General features: G+C 33.0%; 3 protein-coding genes across 14 annotated transcripts in view; 2 read left to right on the plus strand and 1 right to left on the minus strand.

The window, feature by feature from the left end:
• tai (basic helix-loop-helix family member taiman) overlaps positions 1-2,178 on the plus strand; it is a 503,475-nt gene extending 501,297 nt beyond the window's left edge. For all 10 annotated transcript variants that reach the window (XM_074170929.1, XM_074170926.1, XM_074170931.1 and 7 more), the window contains one exon: positions 1,589-2,178. In XM_074170929.1, coding sequence (XP_074027030.1) covers positions 1,589-1,657 — 69 coding nt within the window. In that variant the 3' untranslated portion in view covers positions 1,658-2,178. The remainder of the gene's footprint in view (positions 1-1,588) is intronic.
• Positions 2,179-9,968: 7,790 nt separating this feature from the next.
• Positions 9,969-12,135, plus strand: LOC111509081 (COMM domain-containing protein 2). 2 transcript variants are annotated; one of them, XR_012464495.1, is made up of 6 exons: positions 9,969-10,126; positions 10,178-10,338; positions 10,389-10,559; positions 11,454-11,682; positions 11,838-11,918; positions 12,012-12,135. XR_012464495.1 is itself a non-coding variant. In XM_023164757.2 (5 exons), exons 1-4 carry the CDS (start codon positions 10,060-10,062, stop codon positions 11,670-11,672), a joined length of 618 nt encoding a protein of 205 aa, XP_023020525.1. In that variant the 5' UTR covers positions 9,969-10,059; the 3' UTR covers positions 11,673-11,682; positions 11,838-12,100. The 2 variants fall into 2 exon arrangements, 1 of the variants encoding a protein (XP_023020525.1); XM_023164757.2 differs by having other exon boundaries at positions 11,838-12,100.
• On the minus strand, positions 11,698-19,315 carry Hacd1 (3-hydroxyacyl-CoA dehydratase 1). Of its 2 annotated transcripts, none has more exons than XM_023164755.2 (4): positions 18,950-19,315; positions 17,807-18,151; positions 15,651-15,829; positions 11,698-11,894 (listed from the first exon to the last, which is right to left on the minus strand). In XM_023164755.2, exons 1-4 carry the CDS (start codon positions 19,030-19,032, stop codon positions 11,821-11,823), a joined length of 681 nt encoding a protein of 226 aa, XP_023020523.1. In that variant the 5' UTR covers positions 19,033-19,315; the 3' UTR covers positions 11,698-11,820. The 2 variants fall into 2 exon arrangements, with proteins under 2 accessions (XP_023020523.1, XP_074027035.1); XM_074170934.1 differs by lacking the exon at positions 18,950-19,315 and adding an exon at positions 18,572-18,708.
• Positions 19,316-19,907: the final 592 nt, after the last annotated feature.

Consider the following 19,907-nt stretch of genomic DNA (forward strand, 5'->3'; position numbering starts at 1 on the left):
CATCACTTCATTATTCATGGCAATGACTTTTACAGAATTGATACAAAAAGGAAATCTCTTTATTTGAAGAGGAAAAAAATAATTTAAAAATTCAGAACTTGCATTGAATGCTAACAAAACTTCTCAAAAGATAACCAGCCTCTCAATACTCAAACTTAACTAACAAACTATAAATTTCTCTGATAGTATTAAATGTCTCTGAGTTATAATCAAAACATGGAAATTTGTCCATCACGTGAATTAACCTAAGGCAAATATGTCAAGAAGTTGATAATTCAGAACAGAAATGCAAGTAATTTATTCACAAAAAAAATATTTTGCCAACTTCTATTTCAGAGATAGATATGGGATTGTTGTATGGGGGAACTATTTTATCCAATAATATTTTCATCATTCAGAAAAAGTCTATGTGAACATTGGCAAGTGTAACTTCAACTCATTGGAATTCCTCACGATACCTGCATCATTTTTTGTTCAATAACAGACATTACTTTGACTTTCATAATATTACTCACACATATAATACCAGACACTCGAAGAAATTTAATTATGTAGAAAACTTCATAACCGTTTTACTACCAAAGATCGCATTTTTTAAGCAGTACAAAATCCACCATAATTGAACTGAAACTATACTTTGTGGAAGAATATTTCCATCAAATTCTGAATTAGAAACCAACCTGAGAACTATTGTTTTTCACTGGCTGTTACATTATTTTATGTAATACTAGCGATCCGCTCCGGCTGTATTGCTTAAAATCGCTTTGTAAAAAAGTAAATGATGAAAAATGGTTATTGTGGTTTATCCGTGAGGGATAGGCATATACTATCCCGTAATTTTTTGTAGACATTTTTAAGGTTTACAATACTGTAGTAGGTACATTATTTTGCTCTATCTCGTAGGGCCAGCGTTTGCAATGTAAGCGCAAAAAAATGTGTTTATTTACGACATCACATTAGAAACCTCTAAAATGATCAGTGTTTCTCTACTATATTATGCATGTTATATACATATAAACCTTCCTCTTGAATCAACTTGTCTTGACGTATCAACTTGACACATCAAGAAGAGTACTTCGACCACGCCACTGAAGGTGACTGCCGCAATTGCAAACGAAACGTTTGGATATTATAACCGAAGGAGACCAAGGCAAAAGCCGGAAACCAATCAAAACAATGATTCTTTTGTTCTTTTTGGTTCGAATACATGTATATCATTGTTCCATATTGAAAAAAAAAATATTATTGTTTCATTTATTATGTCAGTTGAGAATATTCTATCAAACTTGTAATTATATTCCGAGTGTTAGCCATAGAACTTGTTTTTTCCTTTCGCTTATGACTAGATTTGTTTATTGAATTTCAACTGCGAATTGTGTCTGTTGTGCTGTTCAACTTTCCCGTTTGTTCGGAAAATTAACAAACTCAAATCACATTGATGTACATTTCAGTCCTTTTAGAAAAATGTGAGTTCAAAAGCTCCTCGAGATAATTAACTTAACGCTTTTGTTTTCAAAGAAATTGCACTTTATAATAATCCCATTACTGAGCTTCTATTCTTTGATTTTGATTGTTTCATGTTTTTCAGACTACTATGGAGGAGGGGCGGCTAACTGATCAAAAGTCGTCTCTGTTGCAGAAGCTCCTGTCTGAGTGACGGTGACAGTCAGAAATCAAAAAGAAAAGTTTGTAGGTCGTCATAGGTTTCCCACCGGCTGTAATTTAGATAGGTTAGGTGTTTCATTCAAAAAGTGCATTAAAAAAAATTGCTTGTTACGATAGGGTAGTGCGGAGCAAATGGAAGGCGCAGGGCCAGCTGCAATTGTAAATATGAAGGACTTGTTTATAAATATATATATATACAAATATATAGTATATTTTATTATTGGACTTGTTTAAAATAAATGTAAACTGTTATTATTTGGATGTGTTTAGTGTTGTCTTCCTTTAGTGAGTGTTCAGGCTACGCATTACCAAAAAAAATAGTTACTGTTAATATTTTATACATAATTTAAAGTATGTTATTTGGAGAGCCCGTTTTGTTGGACATTGTGATAGGCGAACGCCCTGTAATTGTTGCCAGGATATCTTCCTGGACCTTATTAGAGATAGTCAATTATTTTGAACGAAAAGATGAACAAATTATATTCTACAAATAAAAGTATACTTTCTGCTCTACTCAGTTTTTTCTTCTGGTATTTCTTATAGCAAAAGACAAATGGTAAGTTTTGATGTGCAACCCGTTTTGTGCTGGAATATATTACTGCCTATGTGTGCTACCTCATTGATTATCTGTAGGTATATAGATAGATAGATCTTTATTTCAAAAATAGGTAACCCTAATGTACATATATATCCCAATTAAATCAACGGTGTATATATACAACATTAGACAAACACCAAAAAAAAGAAATACAATGCAGCAATAATATACGAAAATCACAATTTTCAAAATAGAATTAATAGAATTAGTAGAATTACAAAAATTACAAGAATTGCTTTCAATACGTTATCTATTTCATCTTAATAAGTTCTTTCAATTGTTTTTTAAACAAATTCAACGATGATGATGTTTTAATGAAGTCTGGTAGTTTATTAAATTCTTGGAAACCTTTGAAAAATAAAGAGTTCATAGTACTGCGATAAGCAGTGCTGCTAATGTGAATGTCATTTTTACCCCGAGTGTTATAAGTGTGAATGTCTCTATTCAATATTATAAATGTATGAAAGTAAACAGGAGCCAGGTTATTCAATATTTTATATACAATCTTTTTTCGACTGAGAACCAATTAAGCCTTGCTAACATAGATCTTATGGGGGTGAGACGATTAGTTCTCAGAATTATTCTCATGCCACGATTTTGAAGTTTTTGTGGCATATTCAGCTTAGTAAGATCAAACAAAAACAGGGCTGATGAGCAATAATCAAAATGCGGCTGAATAATTGAATTATATACCGTGATTTTTGTTTTGGTTGATAATTCCTGGGCTATACGAGAGAAAAAATAAAGTTTTTTTGAAATTTTTTTATGAATATAATTGAAATGGGTATTGAAGTTCAGAAAGTTATCCAACTGGAAGCCCAAATACTTGATATTCGATACAATTTCAATTTGTTCATTATTGATGTTTAGGTTAAGGCTATTAATATTAATGGTATCATATCTGTATTTACTTGTGAATATCATAGCCTGACTTTTAGACACATTCAATTTCAATTTATTCAAACTCAAATACTTGCTAATTGATTGTAAAACATTATTCATTTTTTGAATAGCCGTATCTAGGCAGACGTCACTACAAGCAATTAAGATATCATCAGCAAAGAGGTTAATTAATTCGCATTCCACAAAGAGGTTAATATCATTAATGTATAATAGAAACAATAATGGGCCCAAAACACTTCCCTGTGGAATGCCAACATCATTATCTAACTCAGACGAAACTTCAGACTTTAAACGTACCCTTTGGCTACATTGCTGGAGGTAGTTATTTAGCCATTGGTATACCTTGCCCCTTATCCCATATTGCTTGAGTTTATCCAACAATATTTTACGATCAATGGTTTCGAATGCTCTCTTCAGATCAAGGAACACAGTAATTACATATTTCTTATTATCCAATTGAGTTTTTATATGGCATAAAGTTAATTGTAACGCAGACTCGCATGAAAACTGTTTTCGAAATCCTGACTGATTATTCATTAAAATACAATTTGACTCAACATGATGTAATAACTGATCGTATACAGCCACTTCAAGTAATTTTTCGATAGGTGGTAATGTATTGATTGGGCGAAATTCATCAGCTTTATTGGTATTAGGAACTTTTTGAATTGGTACAATAGTGCTAATTTTCAAACTTTGTGGAATTTCACCAGTAGTTAACGATGTATTAACGAAATTTAGAATAGCATGTCCTATAGTTTCAAATATCTCCTTTAGCATCCTACAGTTCAATATTTCATGAATAGAAAATTTATTGTTCATGCCGCGGATTATTTTTCGTAAGTGAGGCATTGTGAGTACTTCAAATTTATATATATAGATTTATATATATATTTAGATATATACATATATCTGCTGAAGTATATCATGACATAATCACTACGTTTCGGGAAGAACATACTTGCCTTGTTCATGTGTTTTGCTTGGTAGCTGATTAAGAAAACGACTTACCTTACCTGGATGTACTAGTTGAAAGAAAACCAAAAGGCGTCACATCATCATCCAGCACAAATACAAGCGGTAGCTGACTCCCTTATATCCAAATCTGAATGCCTAACTGATGAAGCTATGATGGAAGAAGAAATGAAATGAAAAAATGATACAAAAAGCTCTTTAGCAAAATGGATATGAAAATCATACAATTCATAAAACAATACACCAAAGAAAGAAGGAAAACAATGAAAAAACTACACGAAATAAACAGCTATCCTGCCTACGTCAGAGGAGTAACAAAAAAATAGGAGGAATTCTAAAACAACACTATATATAAACGACCCAAAAGACAGTCAACATAGAAAACCAAGGCATATGTAAGAGCACAACTTTCACTTCGCAACATACAAAACAACCTCAGTCCTACACAAACACCCTTTGATACAGTATACAGCACCATGATCATAAGAGAGGCGATTGAAATTAAAAAGTTCGGCAGTTTGAGATAGATAAATAGTGAGTAAATCTCGAAATTATTTCCAATTTTGCGAAAAATTTTATTCATGCAGTGAAGGACTAATAATGGGGAACCCGTTGAGTCCTTTGCTGTCTGAAATTTTCATAGATAACATAGAGTGTCAAATCCACAATAATCAGTTAATAGTTTCTTGTACTGGTATGGATACGTAGATGATATCTTGTCTGTTTCAGTGGTACAGATAGGCAATTAGGCAAGTTTGTTGAATATCTCCATTCCATCCACCTGTCAAAAAAATTGACCACTGAAAGCGAGGTACATTATTCAATATATTACCTTGACTTAACCATTACAAAAATAAACAATAAACAAAAAATCATACATAATTCCTCTACACACCCTTACCAACATATAGTAGCTGCATTCAATAGTGTGTTTCACGGACTATTGAATATTCCACTGTCAGAGAGTAATTTCCAGAGTGACCTAAGTTTGATCAAACAAATCGCGTTCAAGAACGGTTATGAGGTAGATATTATTGACTCCATTCTTTTCAAAAACTACAAAAAAAGTCATTTACAGGATATTATCATATTTGGGTGAACCCACCAATAATATTGACATTTTTTTTAAAAAGAATGTTTAAACATAGCTTACAGAACGAATAATAGTCCCAGGAAATTTATTAAAAACAAAGACAAAACTTCAGTGTCAGGTAGATCAGGAGTACCTATACAGTGCTTTTCAGATAAAAGTATCCACCTTTAATAACTTTTGTAATACTGGTATTTAGGAAAAATTCAAAAACACGTCAATTTATGTTGGAAGGGGCAAGCATTATGGCTTATTTAAACTTACTGGAAAAGCCACCCCCTCACCCCTAGCATCATCCCCTTTTTTTTTAAATTACTTCTCATATTTTTTATGTAAAATTTGGATACTCCTCTTTGAGCTGATTTCAAAAATGTATAATACTTGTAGGTTAAAGTGGTTAGTTTATGAGATAAACAATTTTTCTTTTAATAGCACAAATTTTACTTATTTTTTACTTTCACCTTATTTGCCTGTACTAAAATGGGTTGTACAACAGTTCAAACTCTTTAATCTGTTTAACTGTGCTATTTATTCTACTTCAAAAATCCAAACAACAAAAAACTCTACTTTTTATTAAAGTTTGACATTGTCAACTAGAATTTGTAGTCACTATTGATAGTGTACTTTGATACATTATTTATTTTCTTTCGCTGAAATGGTTTACTCTTTGCAAGAAAGAATTGAAATTGTAGGTTTATACTACCAAAATAATAATTGTGCAAGAGCTGCTGCTAGAATATTTAACGAATTACATGACGGAAGACATGCAACTCATAAGTATGTAATTCAGCTGATGGAGAAATTTACCACAACAGGGTCTGTTCGCAATAAAGTGCATAAGCGAGAGGGACTCGTAAATAATGAAGCAATCCAAGTGGCAATTTTAGGGCAAGTCAGCTTAGAGGCTCAGCAACCCCAATCGTTGTCAACAATAAGTAGAGCGATCGGTGTTTCATCTTCTACAGTTTTCCGAGTTCTACATAAATTCAAGTACCACCCATACAAAGTTAAGTTGGTGCACGAGTTGAATGAAGATGATTTTGATCGTCGTCTAGAGTTTTGTGAATCAATGACGCAATTTATCAATAACAATCCACAATTGTTAAACAATATTTGCTTTTCTGATGAATGCTCATTTTCATTTAATGGTTTAGTAAATAGGCATAATTGCAGATATTGGGTTGAAAGTGATCCACATATTATGTGTGAATTCCATACACAACATCCCCAAAAGTTAAACGTTTGGTGTGGTATCCTAGGTGACCACATTGTCGGACCTTTCTTCATCAACGGAAATTTAAATGGTGAATCATATCTTGAGTTACTCAGGGAAGGGGTTGACCCACGTATTACAACAATAATAGAAAATGATGATAACCTTTCCGAAGATTTACTGGTATTTCAACAAGACGGAGCTCCCCCACACTATGCTATGCCTATCCGACAATTTTTAAACGAAACATTCCCCGCTCGTTGGATAGGTAGAAGAGGGCAGATGATGGAGTGGCCACCTAGGTCACCGGATTTAACACCCCTAGACTTCTTTTTATGGGGGTATTTAAAAACCAAAGTTTATGCTACCCAACCAGAATCTCTGGATGATTTACGAGAGAGGATAGAAAATGAATGTTGACAATTAAATCCAGCCGTATTAAGCAATGTCAGAGAGGCATTTCAAAATAGATTATACCATTGTATGGAAGTGAATGGTACTCATTTTGAACACTTATTGTAACTTCATAATAAATAGCACAGTTAAAAAGATTAAAGAGTTTGAACTGTTGTACAACCCATTTTATTACAGGCAAATAAGGTGAAAGTAAAAAATAAGTAAAATTTGTGCTATTAAAAGAAAAATTGTTTATCTCATAAACTAACCACTATAACCTACAAGTATTATACATTTTTGAAATCAGCTCAAAGAGGAGTATTCAAATTTTACATAAAAAATATGAGAAGTAATTAAAAAAAAAGGGATGATGCTAGGGGTGAGGGGGTGGCTTTTCCAGTAAGTTTAAATAAGCCATAATGCTTGCCCCTTGACGTGTTTTTGGATTTTTCCTAAATACCAGTATTACAAAAGTTATTAAAGGTGGATACTTTTATCTGAAAAGCACTGTATAAGCTGACTTGTGTTTCTTGACCCAGTTTACCCTGAAGAAGCATTAGCTTATAGCAGGGCCCCACACAAACATACCCAACAAATGAAATGTTATTATCCAGCAAAATTTGAATAAACGATTTTCATTCATTCATTCTTGCCCCAAACTCTATTGGCCAAACAGGAAAAACATTTTTCCACAGAATTGAAGTCGTAGAAGTAGTTTTGTGAAGATAAAGACCAATTTCATATTTGCAAATCACCTTTTAGCAGAAGGACATGAGTTGAATCATGAATACATGTTACATTTAGAAGGGAAAAGTTTGAAACTCCGTCTTCTAAAATGTTTAGAAATCAACAATTTGGGTAATTTACTTAATGACCAACTACGAAATATATTTTCAAATGTGGAAATTGGTACATAAGCTCAAATAATTTAATTCAATACAGAGTCAGGTACACATAACACATTAAATGACCAGTTATAACTCAGATACTTGAAATGTAAATATAGGTACTTCAAATTGTGAAATTAGTTATATAAAGCATTGAATATATACAATTATACGCCCGAAGAAGCCATTATATAGCGAAACACTTGCGTTTTTGTAAAACTGTTTACCTCGGGACAATAGCAATTCAAGTCGCCATGGATAACAGGTGGAATTATGCCCAGTTTTACACCAGAAAGGTAAATTACAAAATATTTAATTAAGTTCAACAAATTGTCGGATGTTTCCGGGTTTAACGAAAATTTGCTAGTCACAGGCCGTGAAAGCTTACACACATTTATTCAATAGTTTTCAACTTCAGTATCCTTCTAATGTCAACCAGTTTGATGTTATTGAAGTCTGTTTAGCTAATGATCTCTACTCCATTGAGCGTAATTATTCTTTCAACTAAGCATTCAACAACGATGTAGAAGTGGAATCAAAACTCTCCCACTTCCCGAAGTCAGATCGCCCGTAATTTATTTTTCCTTTAATTTTTATCATATTCCCCTCCTTTTCTAATTGGTTTCATCCCATTTTCCACTAACCTTCATAGCATTATTGGAATTGCAAACGTATACTTGAAGTGGGTAATTAGAAATAGTTTTTCTTTTTATTGATTTTATTTTTCGTTTTTTGGTGAATATAATTTTATATTGTCCTGTAAATGGGTAACATTTGGACAGTAAAGCTATTAATATTATCCTACTACTATTTTTTTCACTTTTTACCATTTTTGAAGGCTTCTGCCCTGGTCTATGTGTTGCATTTCAAAAATATTTTCAGTTTGTAATTATTAACATTACAAAAAAAGGGGAAGGTTATGCAGTCTTCTTGCCAGAAGGCAAATTACAAAACTAAGATGTCCGTACACCGGTGTAGCGACTCATAGGTACTCGTATAATTTCCGTACAAATCTGTCGACAACACCCTACAGAAAGTAAACGCAAGCAAAATCACTCTCCAGGCGGCACTTTAATGTTCACATAAAGATTAATTTTTTTGTTGCAACATGCTGGCGTTTTTTTACTGACTTGTCTAATAGTTGGGAATTGGAGAAAAACACAATGAGCCTCATTGGCGCATTCCGTTTTTCTTCAATCTTTTTCATGAGACTCATTTCAACAATCTTGTTGCCTATACCGGTTTATACAAGTCCCTTGCTGGATATATGTGTCAAATTCTTCTGGACATAATTTGGATTGTCCATAAATTTTTTGTGATCCAGTTCCTCACATTCACATAAAATATGACGAGCTGTTTTTGTACCTTTGTTATATTGCCTGCAACCAAAATCTCCGTTGTATAGACCTATTTTTGCACATGAGCACTGAGGCTAAAAATGCATCTTTCAACTTCGGAAGTTGGTGACAGGTCTTGCGAATTGAGGCTGTTAGATAGGAAACGATGGCGTATTTGTGTTTTATTTCAAGTTCAGAGATCGCAGTGAACTTTTAGTAGCAATCTTCGTATCCTAGAAGGTTATTTGGTCAGTTGTAATTCGTGATAGGGACCAATAATACTTTCGTTTTATCACAAATGAAAGATGAAAGGGGTTTCGATTCTGAAGTAATCAAATTCCGTCATTGTTGACGGTATATCGTCTTGGTATCGGATTTCCATCCCAACCATTAGATTTATCATTTTCCAACGAACCGGAAAGAAAACAGGTGTAGTTTTATTCTCTCAAAGTAAACGTTCGGATGCGATCTCAAAGTTGCTCCAGCTGTCGGATTTTTAGAATAAAAAAGCTTTATTATCAGAAATATTCGCTCAGAAATTATATTTCCAAATTTTTCGTATTTTTCATCTCTTGTACGGAACGTTTTACTCAAATAATACACTATATAGACGAATTACGTGGATCCCGATATATGTTGATTTTATTCAAGATATGATATGTTGATTTCACTTAACTGGCCTCTAGCACAGGTCCACCCGAATACTTTGGAAAGAAAGGCTAAGAATAACTTTGATAATCCAAAACATGCAAGATTGATAATATTAACAAGACTTTTACAAATAAATAAATAAACATTCTCAAGACTCAGTTGATTTAAATGAAATTGAATGTAGTGACTAAAAGACGTATTCAAGATTAAAAAAACGAATGTATTGACTGGTGACGTCACATGCACGTGAGGTTTCTATTAGAATCAGAATTGGGCTATCCGTTCGACGAGTGAACTTTCAAACGTCATAATAAATGAAGATAACCTCAAAGTAAGATTCCAAAATGTTAATTTCTTTGAGAAACGATCACAAAGATCATTTGAAGATATTAACTCTTCAACCTCTTCAAGGTATTTAATTCATTTTTCAGGCGAATATATTGTATATACAAAGATTTTTAGTACTAGTAGATTTTTGCAAACTTGCCATCGACTTCATTCACAATGGACCAAACAACAAAAGGTACACCGTAGCTGCTCAGAAGTTAGAAGTTGAAATTGAAACAATAAGGAATTGTATCTATGGATTAGTCAATCTCTTGCAACTTAGCTGCAAGCATAAGGTGAGTTCAGATTTTTGTTCATAAATCTTGAGTTATCAGATAATTTTCAGCTGAGTGAGGCAGACTTCCGTGACTCGATTTTAACCTTAGGATTTTCCCATGAACAGCAATCTATTTTAAGTCAACTGTACGAATCCAAACAGGAAGAAATTCAAGAACTGCTGAGTGTACCAGTATGTGAACCACATTATGAAAATCTTAAATGGCGATTTGAGGCACAGGTACCATTTCATGCAAAATACGGAATTGGTTGATTCTCCAATTTTAATGAAATTTTAGATGCCTGTGCTAACAGAATTTCATTTTTTTTTAACTTACATGTCCACTGACCTCTTCAAAGATGAAAGGTCAATAGATCATATTTCACCTGAAAAATGTGAAATTTTTTTGCTACACTTGCTTTTGAACTTATTGGTGAGCTGTCAATTGTTACAAATACCAATGATGTATAGAAACCTGTGAATGAAGTTGGATATCTTTTTTACTTCTTAATTGCCATAGGTCGAGAGTTTTTGGCAAAAAATTTTACATGGGGAAGGGGTCTAAGTGATCACAAAGCAGCAAGTTACCTTGTACTCTATAAATGAAAATTGGCGCTAGACTTGAAACTTTTTTTTTATTAGAATGTAATCAACCATGAAACAACAAATACACCCTTTTCTGTCAAGTGAAATACTCTTTCTTTTTCGGTGTCAACGGCATCAGTTGCTGTAAACATTAGCTTCCTGTTCTGTGAAGGCACCGCTAATAACCTTCCGAGTCACCTAGCAGAATAATCTTCAACTAGAAAAATATCTGGTCATGTTTTTATGCCTTGCCTTGAAGTACATTTCAACAGAAAACTTATGAAATAAATCTCTAAAACCATGATTTATTTTGGTACCCTTGCCACATCCCCTTTCATTTTTGCTTTACTACCATTTCACATATATACAAGGTAATGAAGACTTTTCTTGCTCTTGTAATAGTAAAATAAAAAAAATTTCATCAGCACAACTGTTTACTCCATTCCTAAGGCTGTTTTGGAGGATTCTTAAAACTTTCACATAAAAATGGAAAATGAACCGTATGCCTCTTCTCGTCCCATTTCACTAATTACTTCCTTGCTACTGCAGGTTTCATCAAGAGCCCTTTTACAACAAGCAATACCTATAGTAGCTATGGAACTTGAACTGAAAACTGAGAGAGACGATAAAAGTGGAAGCAAAAAGGAAAAAATTTTGTTACAATCAGATCCAAATAATTTAATGCATATTGCCAACGAATTGGAAAAAGCCTTGCTAGAATCGAAGAGCAGATATTCTAGGAAAATCCAGAGAACATTGAAGAATTAATTTAAATTTGGTAATTAAAATGACAATGATTTCATAAGTGTAATTGAAAAATTAACAAATCATATCAATAACAAGATAATAGTAAAAAAATGGTGTATGCACACTTCCATGCTCTTCTTCCATAACTTTCTAGAATTTTTATGATGCATCACTTTTCTTTTCTAGGACTTGCTAAAACTTTCTTCCGTTGAGCAAACATGTGGAGATACAGTTTTGGAAACACTAAAAAAAGTTGAAAGAAATAAGGTACTCATAATATATACAAAAGATAATATAATTGTACAGTGTTTTATATTTACATAACACTAAAAAACACTAACAAAAGTTGAAAGAAATAAGGTACTCATAATATATACAAAAGATAATATAATTGTACAGTGTTTTATATTTACATAAAGTATCAATAAAGACTGCAGTTTGGCCTCCAATTTGTTATCATAATTAATAAAATCTCAGAGAATGATGTGCACAATTTTTTTTGTATTACCACCTCATCAAATAAGTATGTAAATATCATTCTTACTTTAGCCCTGCAGCCGACGAGAGCAACAGAAAATACCCTTGCTGGATGACGTGTCACCCGTGCAAAAAGGATATACGACTGTCAGCCCTGAGAACCTTCGAGATACCGGAAACCTAGTCATATAGAGTCTTTTTAGGGTGGTGCAGGGCTGTGCCATGATTGACCCTTAATTAACTAACAAGTAACCAAAAAATCCATATCCTCATATGGGAAAGTTGTTGCACAATCCAGCCTGAATGGCTACAGGTTATCCGAGAGGATCAGGAAGAGCATCTTCCTGAAATGTGTCACAGGAGACCTACTTCCCAAGCAACACTTGTGTTGCTTACTTACATGACAAAATTAGTGTGAAGTTACCCACAACTTTTCATCCACAGTTTATGACAAAGGACAATCGAACAGGGTTTAGAATGAGATTTGCCAACAGTGTTGCCAGATTGCAAATATTAAGAATTTTACCTGTATTTCGATGTAATCATTTTTAAAACACAATATATTATTGAAACATGTCGAATAAATGAGTCAGCATTCTACATAAACTCGTTATATCAGCCAACTGTCCGTATACAAGGATTAATACCGAAAAAAATGTACAATAAAAGTATATTATTCAAGAAAAATTTATTTGTACCGAAACAGGTAGCGTATGGGAACTGAAAAATTAGTTTCTCGGTAAAAATTTTATGTAAAAAGTATGTTATTTGAAATATCCTGCGTTGAACAATACCAAATGGCCAGGAAAGACTCATCCACAAAATATCGAATTTCTCACGTATCAAAAATAGTTTGTTGACGAAAATTTCAGAATATATTCTTCGAAAGTATATCTATCGACGTGCTAAAACAGATTTGTGTACCATATGTTCCTTCGGTGCGAAAAAAAAAAGTTCCGTGTATTCGGAACTGAATTACTCATAAAAGTCAAATTTCTCACTTATCAAAAATAGTTTGTCGATGAAAATTTCAGAATATATTCTTCTAAAGTATATCTATCGACTTGCCAAAACAGATTTGCGTACCATACGTTCCTTCGGTGCCAAAAAAAATAGTTCCGTATATTCGGAACTGAATTATTCAATAAAGTCAAATTACTCACTTATCAAAAATAGTTAGTTGATGAAAATTTCAGAATATATTCATCTAAAGTATATCTATCGACCTGCCCAAACAGATTTGGGTACCATACGTTCCTTGGGTGCGAAAAAAAAGTTCCGTATATTCGGAACTGAATTACTCAAAAAAAGTCAAATTTCTCACTTATCAAACAGATTTGCGTACCATACGTTCGTTCCTTCGGTGCGAAAAAAAAGTTCCGTATATTCGGAACTGAAATACTCAAGAGAGTTAAATTACTCACTTATCAAAAATAGTTTGTTGATGAACAAACTATGGTACGCAAATCTGTTTTAGCACGTCGAGAGATATACTTTCGAATAATATATTCTGAAATTTTCATCGACAAACTATTTTTGATAAGTGAGAAATTTGACTTTTTTTGAGTAATTCAGTTCCGAATATACGGAACAATTTTTTTTCGCACCGAAGGAACGTATGGTACGCAAATCTGTTTGAGCACGTTGATAAATATAACGTATTCCAAAAACACTTCATTGTGAGATTTTCACTAAATTGTTTTACAAAAACGCAACACGTGTTTCGCCATACAATGGCTTCATCTGGCGTGTCTTTCAACTAATTCTACACATTCAATACTAAATATATATATAGTTTATGGAGTACCTGAAATCAAAGTACCTGTAAACGAAGTACCTGAATTTTAAGTAGCTGATATTTTACCTGAGTTTCTAACGAATTAAATTACCTGCACTTATGTTTCATTTTCACATTTGAAAAAATATATTCAGTAACGGAGAGTTGAGTTCTAATTGATCATTCAGTAAATTACCCGAATTCCTGAATCTATTGATTTCTAAACATTCTAGAAGATTAAGAATCAAACTCTTCTCTTCTAAATGTAACACCTCGTACTCATGATTGAACTCATGTCCTTCTGCTAAAAGATGGTTTGCAAATGTGGAATTGGTCTTTCTATTTACAAAACTACTCCAATGTTCTTTAATTCGTTGGAAAAATGTTCTTCCTGTTTGGCCAATATACAGTTTTGGACAAGAGCCACAAGTCAGCTTATATACTCCTGATCTATCCGACACCAAACATAAGTGCAGGTAATTTAATTCGTTAGAAACCCAGGTAAAATATCAGCTACTTAAAATTCAGGTACTTCGTTTACAGGTACTTTGATTTCAGGTACTCCATAAACTATATATATATATTTAGTATTGAATGTGTAGAATTAGTTGAAAGACACGCCAGATGAAGCCATTGTATTAACGTGTTAGGAATCACACGTTAAAAGGTAAGACCTCGTTAATCCTTAGCTCGCACAAGTTTCGACTTCTGAGGGTTGTCGTTCGTAGGGGTGCGACAGCTGGTTAACGGAAAAACAGATTTTTAAACAGATTGTATGGCGAAACACGTGTTGCGTTTTTGTAAAACAATTTAGTGAAAATCTCACAATAAAGTGTTTTTGGAATACGTTACTTATGGATTTTCATCAAGTATCGGCCGATTCCATCATATATTTGATAAATATCCTTTAGAAGAATATATTCTGAAATATTCATCGACAAACTATTTTTGATAAGTGAGAAATTTGACTTTTATGAGTAATTCAGTTCCGAATATACGGAACTTTTTTTTTCGCACCGAAGGAATGTATGGTACGCAAATCTGTTTTAGCACGTCGATAAATATACTTTCAAAAAATATACTCTGGAGACACCCTACATTTTGTTTTATAAGAGAGAGGACATTGTTAGATCAAGATCTTCAGATAATGTGGTGCTGCAGGTTTTTCCGGGTTTTCCTGCAGCAGAAAAATCAAATGCGCCACTGGAATCAATGAAGTCGCCCCGGAACGCCAATTAATTTTTATTGTTGTTTTTATTTTATTTTCATCGTTATTGTTTATCGTTGAAATACAGGTAAAATTCTTAATATTTGCAATCTGGCAACACTGTTCGCAAATCTCATTCTAAACCGTGTTCGATTGTCCTTCGTCATAAACTGTGGATGAAAAGTTGTGGATAACTTCACACTAATCATGACAAAGGTAGTTGCAAGACTCCCAAATAGATCCACACTAGATTGATAAAAATGTACCCTGGTCAGTTAATGTTGAAGTGGATTATTCTTCACAAGGGACTTCAGGTCCTGGTAGATACTCGAATCTGTGCCTGCCTAGCTGCGGAACGGATCAGGCTTTCAACATTTGGCAGTCCACTCTTGCCACCACTACCCGATGTGAGCCGCAATAAATAAAAAATAGCTTCAACACAATTATCTATGAAACTTTATATTCTTTGAACAGGTACATTTACTTACTCACTGTAGAAATTTTTCTTAGAAAATATTTGCAGAAGCTAATAACTTACGTGGAATGTAGAGAAGCATGATGAATACTAGAAAATGCTGATAGTTAAATATAAAGTTGTACTTATTTGGCATCAAAATTGAGTAGAGATTTCCTGCACCAACTTCTTTCTGTGCCGCATACAGACACAATAATTCACCAGTAATTCCAAGTGGATATAAGCCAATGAATGTTGTATACCTGGAAATTCATATTTATTATATTTATGATTCATGTCAAGGTTGCGACTGAGAAAGAAAAACGTACAGACAAGGTAGTTTTTTCTTATTGAATGTATTAAAAGAGAAGTCATTGCAAAAATTGATATCAAACAAAGTTCAATCTCTCATTGAATCATTAATTCAATTGATTTGTATCAAACTCAAAAAACTATATCTTCCGAAGGGAAATTGGAATTGAGAAAAATAGTATATAGTTATTTACTGTATTGAAATTTTAATGAGGATTCTGATGATGAAGTTAAAATACACAACTTCAACTAAAAGTTATCTTCAACAACTGAATTATTAAAATTGTTATGAGTATGGTATAAAAACGCACATCATGACCTTCAGTGAAAAAACTGGACCTGGTGTAGTTCACCTCTGAAAATGTAGCAATTCATGTAAACAACTTTGGGTTATACCGAGTTAATCATTTCTAAATATTTTCAATTCACTGTCTTCTCAAACAACATTGTATTAGCACTGGTCATTTTGAATGGAATTAATCATATCCATCTCCCAACAGACCGTTCTACTTGAGTGTCGGTGTTTTCACTGACACTGAATTTGGTACACACTATGAATGAACAAATTTTATGAGTCTTGATTTATGATTTGAAAATTTTCAAAATCCTATTTTTCGGTACTCTAATACCAATTATTACACTGACTTGGCGTTAATGATTATTGTTATTTTATCTAGGTCACTAATTATGAATGCTGATCACTTCTGGATATTTAAAAATAGCAATAATAAAATTGAAGAATTACGATAACAAGTGGTATGACAACTTTTTTTAATGTTCTTAACCTTACCCACACAGTCAGAGGTAAAAATACTATTGAGAAAAAAGATTTGGTAGTTATATTTGACTTCTAAATGACTTGAAACTCCTATAATGAAACTGGTAACGAATGATTATGACATCAAAACCAAAGTCCAATTGTCTCAATGGAAGAACCCAGGACAGCCAAGACAAAAAACACATACCAAGTTCGATCAAATGACAAGGTTCTGCTCACTGTTTCCCTCGACTACGTGGCGTAGTGCAACATGAGTTCTTGCCACATGGTCATAATGTCAATAAGGAGTATTATCTTGAAGTTATGCACCGCTTGCGAGAAGCAATACAAAGAAAACGTCCAGTATTGTGGAAAAACACGTTATGTCTTTTGCATGATAATAATGCACCTGCTCACTTGTCATGCTTGTTCGTAATTTTTTTGCCAAAAACAACACCGTAATCACCAGATTTGACCCTCTGCGACTTTTCCTGTTCCCAAAATGAAAGAACGGCGTTTTGCGACGATTGAGAAGATAAAAACCCAAATCGCAGAGAGAGCTCAAGATCATACCAAAAAGTGTATTTTAGAACTACTTCGAAGATTCGGGTGTATTACATCAGAGGGGAACTACTTTGAAGGGGCCAAAATAGAAATTGATGAATAAATAAATATTTATTAATTTTTTTTCAACAGACTTTGTACTTTCCTGTAATGAGATGTGCACAATATTTATTGCAGAAATGTTCACTTCTAGCAGATCATGTTTAGTTGAAATTGAACAAATCCTTTTTTTTTTCTGATGACTCATATTTCATTGAAAAAAATGTTGCTGATAATTGATTGAATGCATATGTGAACATGGTGTACTACATAATGTGAAGTGGCTCTTCTCTTGATAAACATTCAAAGTTCAAACCATTGAATAATTAATAAGTACAAACATTTTAGAAATTTTCATGTTATTTAAAAGTTCACAAGGAAAAAAAACACCACAATTATTAAAAATAACAATGATAAGCAAATTCGAATCCTATTGTTTGTAAATTTTTTTGGTTTGTGGGGTCATAAGTCGATGATTTCTGATAGAGGAGACTTTACACCTTACTATATTTTGTTACTAATTTTAATGTGTAAATACATTAATCATATTTCTTAGATTAAAACTCACCTAAGCCACTTCAAAAAATATGGAACAGCTCCAACCAATGTTAAAGTATATGTGGAATACCTAATTATTTCAGTAACGGACCAAGCTAAAAGACACAATCCTAAACCCATACTTTCACGAGCTGCAGAAGTTGCCATTAGTACTCCACATACCACCATCACCCGAGAAGCTACTTGAAATGTGGTAATTATAGGATCAGAACGTACCAATCTGGTAATAGCATGTATCACTTCTAATACTGCTGCATTTTGGAATATATGCACTGTGCATTTTATTGTTTCATATAATGACTTATTGGGTGAGGTGAGATAGTATGTTACGACTTGGTACAGAAGATAGGTCCACCTAGAAATCATAATATATTGTTAGAGGCCCCAACTATATGTTTTAGTGTTTGATAATTTCTAAAATCACAGATATTGTCTGTTGTCTATTTCTAACAGTGTATCATCATAAAAAAATACAAGAGCAATTGTGGTGAATCAGTCCTTTTGAAAAACTTGTTGTTCACATATTGATATCTTTTGGTGAAAGGAATAAGTCCATCAAGCATGTGATAGTCTGAAAGCTTGGTAAACAAGACAGTCCAGATTCTGGCCTGTACTTTTTCACAAGTTTTATCTCATTTATTGTGAACTTGGGTGGTTTTAGATAATTTGTAATGTTGCTGTTTCAAAGGAATGATTAACTATGTGACTTGTAAAAGCTGAAATTCTTTCAGCTTTTAAGTCACATTTTTTATTATCTTACTGAAATAGATTCTACATTTTTTGGTGCCTCCATAAATTGTGAACTTTAGTGATGAATAAACATATCTCTCTACATTATCTCTTTCTGTGATATTAATATTATTATTATTTTGTTCCTGCCAACTGTTGTTTTCTCACTAATTAACCTGTCAGTTATGAATCAGTTTTTCTTTTTACAAAACACATTTTCCTCAGCAGAATAAAATTGCTATCTCTTAACGCGCGTTTCGCTAACCAAGATGACCTTAGTCATCTCCTGATGAAGTGAACTTGGTTAGCGAAACGCGTATCGAGTAACAGTAATTTTGCTCTGGTGAGACAAAAGTGTTTTCAATAGATTTATTTCTCATCAGAGGTTCCAAATTCCACTTATCAGTGTCTAGTTACTACTCACCCTAGACTTTGTATACCATTGTAAGCTATCAAATATATTTCAGACAATTTCGAAGATGCATTTTTCTCTGCATTTTTAACCATTTTGAAGTTCCTTGATTCTCAGGATACTCAAGTTCAAAGCCGCGAACACTATATAGATACACTAATGTTATAAATTCACCATCATATTTTCAAAACGCATTCGTCACCTTGTGGTATAATTCATAATTATCGAGTTCACAAGTCACGTCAGCGTTACTTAAACGTAAATTTCAATAATTATGTATCAGAAGTCATTTAATTTCACTTGTGCCGATATAATTGAGGTTAGGAGGGAAATTTGAATTAACATCGATTGAAAGATGGAATTTTGATCTAAGTTTTTTACTTGAAGCTTCGATTTTCGTACATACTTTAGATATTTAGAAGATCGTTGTCATGATCTTTAACATTTTCTAACTTGGATATTATTGTTGCCAAAATGTTAGTAACACTGTGTCAAGGACGTACTAAGAAAATAAAAATTTCAAAAATGAAAATAGAAACTTAACCTCTCCCAAAACACATGAACAGCAGAGGCGGGGTTGGCTGTTTTGATGCTTTGTATTGTACATGTGTCGTTTTATAAGAAACAAGAAACAACCCTGTTAAGGAAGCAAATACTAATGAGGACAACCTCCTGTAAAAAATAAGAATAATATTAATGATAATATAATGGAGATAGCATGGAGATATAATATGGAGATAACAAGATTTTACAAAATTCATACATATACATATATGTTAGTATTAAATTACCCCATTCTTGCTTGAGCACCATATGGCACGACATTTAACCTTCAGCTATTCTTACATCTACCCCCTCTCGTACTTATATGAAATTTTTAACATTCGATGGTTTTATAAAGTGCAGTAGTATTTCAATAATTTAGATCTTTGCAACGATATTTCTAAATGAAAAAAAAACAATAATGCCA

This window comes from Leptinotarsa decemlineata, unplaced genomic scaffold (genome assembly GCF_025532065.1).
Source record: "Leptinotarsa decemlineata unplaced genomic scaffold, Ldec_3_MD MMD2_tig00000008_RagTag_RagTag, whole genome shotgun sequence".
Taxonomy (NCBI): domain Eukaryota; kingdom Metazoa; phylum Arthropoda; class Insecta; order Coleoptera; family Chrysomelidae; genus Leptinotarsa; species Leptinotarsa decemlineata.

Coding starts and splice junctions, on each gene's coding strand:
- LOC111509081 (XM_023164757.2), top strand. CDS start 10,060: ATGTTAATTTCTTTGAGAAACGATCACAAAGATCATTTGAAGATATTA. Junction 10,127..10,177: donor AACTCTTCAACCTCTTCAAG/GTATTTAATTCA, acceptor AAAGATTTTTAG/TACTAGTAGATTTTTGCAAA. Junction 10,339..10,388: donor AACTTAGCTGCAAGCATAAG/GTGAGTTCAGAT, acceptor GATAATTTTCAG/CTGAGTGAGGCAGACTTCCG.
- Hacd1 (XM_023164755.2), bottom strand. CDS start 19,032: ATGGTTAAAAATGCAGAGAAAAATGCATCTTCGAAATTGTCTGAAATA. Junction 15,830..17,806: donor TATTTTTTGAAGTGGCTTAG/GTGAGTTTTAAT, acceptor ATGAATTTCCAG/GTATACAACATTCATTGGCT. Junction 11,895..15,650: donor CATGCTTCTCTACATTCCAC/GTAAGTTATTAG, acceptor AACTTTTTTTAG/TGTTTCCAAAACTGTATCTC.